The sequence below is a fragment of the Panicum virgatum genome, chromosome 3K, assembly GCF_016808335.1.
Source record: "Panicum virgatum strain AP13 chromosome 3K, P.virgatum_v5, whole genome shotgun sequence".
NCBI lineage: Eukaryota > Viridiplantae > Streptophyta > Magnoliopsida > Poales > Poaceae > Panicum > Panicum virgatum.
Window position 1 is genome coordinate 30,657,635 of NC_053138.1, and position 9,362 is coordinate 30,666,996.

The window sequence follows — 9,362 nt, forward strand, 5'->3', positions numbered from 1 at the left end:
TAAGACTCCTACCTCGGAGCAAGTTGGCAAAGAAAGGGGGGAGACGTTTTCAAAAAATATATGCAAACTCCCTCCGAAGAACCAACCTCCGGAGAAATAAGAGCTTGGGAGGGGGGAGACGCTTTCAGAAGCAAAAGCTCTTGCCTCCCCGAAGACTCATCTAGCCATCTCGAAGGATGGAGCAGATCTAAAAATTAGCCATCTCGAAGGATGGAGTAGATCAAAAAATTAGCCATCTCGAAGGATGGAGCAGATCTAAAAACTATCCATCCCGAAGGATGGAACAGTTCCCAAATCAAGCCATCGTGAAGGATGGAACAGATGCGCCATTTCAAAAGATACGTCTCAATAACGACCAAGCCATCACGAAAGATGGGACGAGCTGTATCAAAGCATCACCAAGGAGTCATATAACCACCTAACTACAAGTTTCGACCATGCGATCGCAAAAATTCTGCGACGCTGGCTCCAGGATTAGCAAAACTAAACTGTTCTCAATCCGAACCACTCGCAACAATACCATCGCCATGAATCCGCAACGGACAGACAATCAAGGTTGGACCGACAGGCACGATCGCCTAAACAAAGCAGATCAAAAGTATCAAATACACACTCCTCTGTCAAGGCTAAATCTAAACCTGAGATCCTCTGTCGGTGGAATCCTTCGGCGGACTGGCACTAGAACTCCCGCCAATATCCTCTGGGCGTGCTCCCTCCTCCACAATGTCCTTGGCTGCTTCCCGAGCTCACTTCACCTATAAAGAAAAGGCAAAATAGTTAATAGCATATCACTACCACAAGAAATCAGTCCCGAAAAAGGCAAAAAAGAAAGAGAATACTGACGGTTTCTAGCCTCTGCTACGCGGCCTCCCAGACGATCTCTCAACCAGAAACCTTCCAAAACTTATGAAGAAAAGATTTCTTCACAGCTTGGATCTTCGCAATATCCTCTTCAAGCTCAGAAGGTCCCGGAAAGACATAATCCCGAGCACCAATCTTCTCCAGCTCTGGACAACCTTCGTGGGCAAGAATGGCCAAAACACTTTCACAAGCCATGACTGCAGTATTGTCTGATACGCTAGCCAAGATCTGGCCTAGATCTTCGAACACACTTAGCAGCCAGTCAAGAAGACCTGATGCACCACCCTCTGCATCCTCCGAGAAAGGCGAAGGATCGGCACCGAAAGATGCCTAAGCCTTGTGGTATTCCTCGCGGATGGACGTGCTCTTGTTTAAGATATCCTGCAAGGCAGACTCCCACATCGCACGGTCCTCCTCAACCTCTTTCTCAAGCTCTGGGATCTTGACATTTTTTTCTCTCAACATCAGTTTTGAGCTGGCGAACCTCCGTTTGAAGGTTGACGACCTTCGAAGTATCTTTTTCCACAACACTCCGAAGGTTCTCGAGAACACCTTCGTCAAGGTTCATCTTCTCCTGCATCTTCGCGATGGTTTCCTCCTGCTCTGAAACCTTCCCTTTCAGAAGCTCGTTCTCCGACTTCAAAGAGCCTCGAAGGTTCTCCAAAGTTTCATTTTCCTTACTCAAGGCGCTGATCTCCTCCACCAGCTGAAGCTTCTCAGCAGATTGAGCCAAATGGCTGTGCTCATCTTTCCTTGCGCTGCTCACAACCGCACAGTTGGCCAACAAAGCCTGAACCAAAAACTAGGTTCAGAACCCAGGGCATTAACCAAAAACAAACAACACCACACAGCACAAACCTTCGCACACAGCGACACCGTGATCCGGCCGAGATTCCCGGTCCCATAGACTCCCAAACTCTTCATGAAGCCTACACACACCAAAGCACATGACAAAGCTGCGCAAGCACAAAACCCAAAAAAGAAAATCAAGATCAGAGTACCTTACCTTCAGCATCGAAGCTTTCGATATCCTCGGGGAGAGCAGGCTAGCCCTTCAATGCGGCTTGAGAAGTCGAGGTCTCCGAAGGATCCAGTCCCAGCAGCTCCCCGAGCTCCTTCACCATGCTTGCAACATCTACTTGAAGGGCATATCGGAGATAAGGGTCAATTTCAGGACCTTGGAAAGCAAGACGTCTAGAGATCAAGGGGGTACCTAATTCAGAAAATCTATCTTTCGCCTTTATTAAATGGCTGCTATCCCTTACGGTCTCTTGAGCCTTGTCTCCTTCGCTGGTCAACAAAATAATTTAATCCTTCGGGGCTCCCATAGAAACACCCCTCCCGCCAGCACCCTCAGATCCTCCCGCAGGAACCTCCTCCTCCCCTCCTCCCTATCATCATCTTTTTCCGGAGATGACGTCTCCTCAAGCACACTCTGGGGGGGACGCTCTGTCTCTTTCACGCGTAGAACCTCCATGGGCGCCGAAGGCGTGTCTTCGTCACTCTCCTCATCAAGAAGGTTTGCAACTCGAAGGGAAGCCTTCGCACCTCTTTGAACCGCCATTAAGATGGCGCCCGTCGTATCTGGCTCTACACGAAGCGAGCCAAACTGATCAAGATACAAGTGAACTCTTTCACCAGTTCGCGAGCGCTAGGGAACGCTACTCTCCGTAGCCTGAAGCTCCCACATAAAGGCATCACTACCCAAATCTTCCTTAGAAATATGAAAAGAATAATCATAAGGATAGATACCTTTCCCCTTCGACTCCTTTGACCCGCCTTCCGCGGGTTTGACAGTTAAGGCCCGCGAAGGTCTCTCAGCGGCACCCTTCGGAACCTTCGCAGTTTGCGCCACAACAACTTCAGCCCTCTTGGCCTTCTTGGCAACCGGACCTTCGGCCGGTTTCGCGGAGGATGCCGAAGTAGTTGAACCCCTCTTCCTCTCACAAGAAGCTTCACGTGGCCCTTACACAACGCCCATCTTTAAAAAGCTATGATTCACCCTGATCTTCTCAGAGCAGACAGCCTCGAAAGAATCGCGCTCCTTTTCCAGATAAGGTCCGGCGATAGCAACCGCCTCCTGCTCAATTTCTTCGACGATCATGTCGTCGGAAACATCGTCGGACTTCTTCAAGCCAAAATCCAGAAAGGGAAGCTTATCTTTCAGACCTGCGACCCAGACCTTCGAGAAGGCCCCTGGCAACCAACCGCTTGTCAACGGCCAGACCTTCGCGGCCAAATATTCCTCAATCAGATCACGACCGCTCACGACGCGCGCCGCGGAAGCAAACGCGGAGTAACATTCCTCGTAGCCGGCTACGGTTCTGCGGAAATCCGCCTTGGTAATATGCTTGAATTCTTCCATCTTCGCAGCAAGAGGATAAGAAACTCCTCCCGAAGATTCAACACTCGGAAAGCCAATCTTAGCATAAAACCAATACTGCTCCCAGTCATCCTCCCACTTGTTCTTCTGGCAGTAGGACAACTCCACCCTCTCAATTCTCTGAGTCTTATTAGTCCTTCACGGGTGAATCGAGCAACACCCACTCTGCGCACAATAAACTTGTGGGTCCTCGGCAAAAGAAACTTTACGAGTCTGAGGATGCATTTCGTAGAGCCTACAGAAAGCATCCACATTCACCGGCCCCTCGAAGGTCTTCACCGCCCAAAAGAACTTCGACAGCTGCACGATGGCGTTGGGGGTCTAGTGGTGCATCCGAAGAACAAAGTGGGCCAGAATCTTCGGAAAGGCAGGGTCCAGCAGAAATCGCAACCCAGCAGCAAAAAAGTCCCGAAACACCACACACTCTCCGTCGCGAGGGTCTGGCGTAATCTCATCATCAGGAGCACGGCAAATTCCAGGGCCAAAATATCCTTTCTGCTCATAACTCTCAACCAACTCCTGAGTTGCCCACGACTGACAAAAAATGAGAGTAGGAGGAGGCTTATCGCGGGACCCCATCAGCTCCAAAGGATCAGCCTCCACATTGGACAAATCCTCCTCTCCCTCAGACAGCTGCCTTCTCTCCTCCTCCAAAGGTTCGATATCCTCTGATCTGATGGGCCTGGCAGTAACCTTCAACCGGGCCATCCCTAAACAAACCAAATATTCAGAGTCGTAATAAATGAATCGCGAAGTATGGGGCGAAGGTTGGAGCAGTAACTTACAAAGACTCACAAGACACCACCCTCTAGCTCTCCACAACGTCGCGAAGGATAGGGCAAAAGGAGTCGCTTCCACGCCTCGAAGGATGGGACGAATTGAAAAGTGCCGCGTGTAAAAATAGACAAGCTGGCGAAGGTTAGCGAAAATCGTGAGCGTGAAAGCGAGTCCCCCCCTCACCCCCCTTTTATAGGGGGGTCACTTCGCACTGTTCACCTAACGGTAAAATTGAGGAGAAGTCAGAGCGACGGCGAATCAGGCCATGACGCGTGTAACCAAGAAAAACCTTCGGTTCACTCCCACCTCCGACCTCCGGGGAGACGCTTTCGCACGAGTGTCTTGACCGATCTTTCTTCTTCGAGGGTTCGGCCGGTCAGAGTCGGACCTCGCACATGAGAGGCTACTGTTGGGGATCGCCCCCTCACGAAGGTAGCGAGACCCGAAGGTTCGCCGAAGATAGTAACTTTCGGTAATCATAAAGGATCATTTGGTCTCCTTTGATTGGTGAGAATAGGGGTGACAACCTTTCCCGATTGGCGAAGCTTCGAAGAACTCGTCAAGGTTCTGCATCCGAAGGTGACATCCAGAACCTTGGGGACGCGGCGGGCGACGCGGAGGTGATGAACGATAGAGGCTAAGCACCACAAGGCCCGCCGAAGGTTCTCCCCGAAGGTTGCCAGACATCATGAAACATGTGATCCGGGCAGGAGTATCCAAGTCGGACTGTCCTACCTAGCGAAATTACCAAATACCCCTGATGTAATCTCTCAACCTCCGGGATGACCGGAGGGGTGTTTTCGGAATGTTGTAATAAGGTTGGGGGTATAAATACCCCCTCCCACCCAACATTGTACGGGGTTGAACACTCTGAGGTTCATAGTGCAATTACGATTGTGCAAGTTTCTACTTCTGTACTTTCTTTGTCCGAAGCTTATTTTCCCATCCTCTATTCGGCGATCAAGCTCCTGATCCCAACAATCTCCAAGAGACTAGTTAAATGGAGATGGATAGTAGGTAAAATTAGAAAAGAGTCAGACAAAATCTCCATCCAACAGAATCACTATCTTCCTCGATTCTCTTTCACGCTCCGCATCGGCTCCCCTCCGCTCGGCATCTTTGTCGAGTGGTTCCGCCTTGCCATCTCCTTCCCTCGCGAGCTCCCGCCATCTCTCCCTCGCGCACTCCCACCCTTGCGGCCTCCATTGCCACCACCACCATTCTACTCGAGCCGAGCTCGCCACCGACGGGCCCCGCCGCTGAATTCATTGCCACCCGCACCACCTCCTCTAGTTGCCCTACCTCCCCAGCCGCCCAGTCTTCGCCCTCGTTACTTCCAGTTGAGTCACCGCTATTGCCCAACCTCATTGTTCACCGTGGCACGCTGCCAGCCGCCTTCGATTGCTCATCCGCTAAGTCTAGGTAAGGAATGGGTCCCCCTCATGACGAGGATACTCGCCGGCCTCTTCTAGTCTTCTCCATCGCTGGAACCTCATCGCTGGCGAGGAATCGGCTAGTTAAACTGGCGGCCGGCCGATTTTGACCGTGGCCCTCCGTTGACAGCCAATTTTGGCATATGCCGAGGCCGATCGATCAGACCAGACTAGTCTATAGAGTCCAAGTATATTTAGATTTGTATTAGGAAATATTTTGTAAATCAATTCGTGAAGGTGCACGTCTTCTCCGGTCTATATATATGAAGGCTAAGGTCGATTGAGGTTATTCCCAATCGAATCACAAACAATCACATTACTTTTTATATCTCTCAAACTCTTGTCCTTTTTCAAACCCAAATTGTTGTTCTTCCTGCTTCTTGATGGCGTTTGAAGGCGTTCTGAGTGGCTTGCCGATCTCAAAACAACCCTAATTCTTCGAGCTCCGACAGTGTCCCTCCGAGCTCGAGATGGTAGGTTCACGCGAGATTCTGTTTGTAATCGGTCTGACCGGTTTGTCCCACCGGTCTGATCGATCAGCGTAGGATTTCGCTGCTGCAGATCGTTTTGACGATCACCGTGTTTTCTAGCACATACGAGTGTGTTTGGTGCGATTTTGTGTGAACACCCTCATCGGCGGCTGCGTGCCTAGAGGCTGCGCCCACCTGGCTGGCTCTAGTTGCTGGCCGCCAGATGTGGGAGAAAGCGAGCTCGATGGGGATGGGGATGGGGATGGGGAGATGGATGAAGGGGAAGGTGGCGCTTGGAGGCAGAGGAAGAAGAGAAGCTGCTGCTCGCAGTTGGATTTAAAGAAGCTGTTGGATTACATCATTTTTATACTAGCCATTTCGCTTTACATAATAGCTAAATCAGAATTTTAACTTTTAATTTTTAGATAGTCTACTGGAGATGCTTAAGATGAGGATCTAACCACCAAGTACCTTCACTTTTTATGCATACGTTCAAGTTTGTATGGCTAGATTATGGTAACAACTACTATCTTGATTCCTTCGTTTAATTTGTGCATGTTTAGGGATGAAATCATAGAAACTCTCTTAGCATTTAAAGACGGTATTCTACCTTTAAATTTCTTGACATCTCAGTATTTGTAAGATATGATCCTCTTCAAAGTCGAACAATCTTTTGTTTCATGAAAGCTGCAAAACGTCCTTCTTCATGAGTCCTACACCTCCCCGATCCGTCCTTCTATCTACTGAACTACACCGGCAGCCCCACCTACGCTTCTTGCTATCCAGGAAGCACTCAAAAAGCATTACCCATCACCTAAAGCACCTCTTCCACCTTTTTCTTGTCAGTTGTCACCAGTAAAAACATCATCACCGCTTGAATTCTTCTCCTTCGTTGATTGTTGGGTCCCATGTCTTTGTTCGAGGAAAGCCAGGAAGGTAGGTGAGAGACAGAGTAGGAAAGAAGGAAGAAAGAGACATGAGGTGAGCTCGAGTCTAGTACTAGACCGTTGATACGTGTAAATGACGTCACCTAAAACTATTTTTAAAAATTATGAGAGGTCTAAATTCCATAACAGGGCCGAAATTTCTCGGTTTTGCAGCTTGAGAACCAACTTGGTACCCAACAATAATTTTAGTAGGAACCAATTTGGAATCTAGCAATAGTTTGAGGGGGACAATAAAACCTTTTCTTTAAACAATAATTTAGTAGGGGTCTTGTTTAGATACAACTTGTAAAACTTTTGAAAGAAAATCTTTGCATATTTGAATTATTAAACATAAACTAATCATAAAACTAATTACAGAATTCGTCTGCAAACTACAAAATGAATTTATTAAAACTAATTAATTTATTATTAGTATATGTTTACTGTAACTTTACTGTAACAATTTATTATCTAATCATGACCTAATTAGACTCATTAGATTTCGTCTCATAATTTGAAAAAAAATTATTTTGTCTAGATTTAGTACTCTATATATGTGCCACAAGATAGTTTTAGAATTTTGCGTCTAAAGAAGGCGGAAGTGGAAAATTGACTTGTATTTAGAGAGAGTAACTAAGGCGCAATATATACAAGGGCCGAACATGTCATTCCGTATTGAGTACTGGCAGTGTGATCCGACCAGGGATACATAGTTATTACAAGGTGTCGTCGAATGATTAAATTAGGGAAATCTAGCATGAGAATCCCTCCAAGCATAGGAGGTGTTCGATTCTAGCCTCTCGTAGCTTAGCTATGCGGTCGAGGTCAGCACAGGTCACCCCTGCGCTGCGACGCGGCGACCGAGCTTCTTTCCGCTCGCTTCAGCGACCTCGGAGTCTTCTAATTCCTCGCGGTCGACGGCGGCGGCTCTCGGCCTGGCCGCGGCGGGCGGCCTCGCGACGACGCCGGCGCCTTTACGAGCGTCGGCCGTCGCTTGACTCTGACTGACCTCCTCCTCGAAGTCCTCCATCCGGAACGCCGGCCTCCACGGCGCCTCCGCCTCCCGCGCCCGCTTCCTCCCCCGGCCGGCGGCGGCCGATCCGCTCTCCCCGGCGCTGCACAGGCCCCTCAGGGCCCGGATGTTGGCGAGCAGCGCGTAGAACCTCTCCACCTTCTCGTCGTCGGCGGCGTCGTCGTCGCCGGCGCCGCATCCCTGCACCGGTCCAGAGCCGCCGCCGGCAGCAGGCAATAATAATGGCGCCTGGCGCTGCTGCTCCGCCGCCGCCACGGCCACCCGGGCCGACGCGCCGTCGCCGTGCATGGCGGCGATCCGCATAGCCTTCTTCGTCTCTTCTCCTGCGTCGCCCATCGCTGGCCCTCTTTCTTCGGGGCACGGTCTTGGTAGAGCTCAGAAGCAAGCGACCGGGGCGGGTGAAATTATGAAGGACACGGGACGATAGTGTGTGGAAAGCTCCGTCCTCCGTGGGTTGGTGCGGTTGGCGAGTGGTTAAATAGGGACCCATGACGATACCTGCTGCAACCGCAACCGGCGCCCAGGTTTTTTTTTTAATAACAGGCGCCCAGGGTAATTGATGCCTCTCGTGATTTCGTCAAGGCTTTGTTTCCACGAATTCATTTCAGAAACCAGTACAAGTTTACAACCTGATTTGCCGAATTTGGCGCTTGTACGGAATGCTATAGGATGTTTTTTGTTTGAAGATGTAAAATTAGGTGGACCGGCGAGTTAGATCAGGTGGAGCATTTTCTTTTGTTTGAGCAAACCTTTAAGTTTTTTTTTAAAGATAGCAATCCTTTAAGTTTAACAAACCATTACTTTACGGATGATGTATAATAATTTTGTGACACCAGATTGGTCCGGGCATGTATCCTATCCAGACGTGCCTTGTAAAGTTGTATACCGGGCAGGGAGATTTTATTTCTTTCAATCAAGAAAGTCATTTATAGTGGCGCGTCCGTACGGGCACCACCATGACCCCAAAGCAGCATTTTGACAATGAAAAATCAATAAAAAGATGGTGCACTAGAATGGTACAAAATCCATATATTTCACTTGTACGTATCTTTTCAAGAAAAAAAAATACATTGTATCTTTGACAAGGCTTTTGGATGATTTCGCTGCTTGTGCATTTGCAGAGCAGAGTCTAAAATGCTGCTCCAGCTCCTACTGAATTGCCAAAAACTTGACACTCTCCTCAGCATGCGTGTCGCGCGTGGCCTCGTACGCGTTCGTCGCCATGCCCACCTGCTTGGCAATTTCAGTGTCGCTCAGCGGCTACAGGTGGTGCGGCTGGTCCTAGTCCAACTTCTTCATGGCGAGGTCACGGGACACCTGCTCCCCGATCACCTGCGGGTCGTAGATGCAAACCATTACCTCGTCCCCGAACAGGCCCTTGCAGACGTCGATCGTCGGCATCTCGTGTGGGGCAGCACATGACGGCGCACGCCGGCACAAGAAGGCGAGGGCAGCACAACGATGCGGCGGTGGGTGTGT

General features: G+C 49.6%; 1 protein-coding gene across 1 annotated transcript; it reads right to left on the reverse strand.

Annotated features, from left to right (window-relative positions):
* Window positions 1-7,452: 7,452 nt before the first annotated feature.
* LOC120698924 (NRR repressor homolog 1-like) lies at window positions 7,453-8,360 on the reverse strand. Its single transcript, XM_039982706.1, has one exon. It carries the CDS (start codon window positions 8,217-8,219, stop codon window positions 7,686-7,688), a length of 534 nt encoding a protein of 177 aa, XP_039838640.1. The 5' UTR covers window positions 8,220-8,360; the 3' UTR covers window positions 7,453-7,685.
* Between the last annotated feature and the right edge of the window lie 1,002 nt (window positions 8,361-9,362).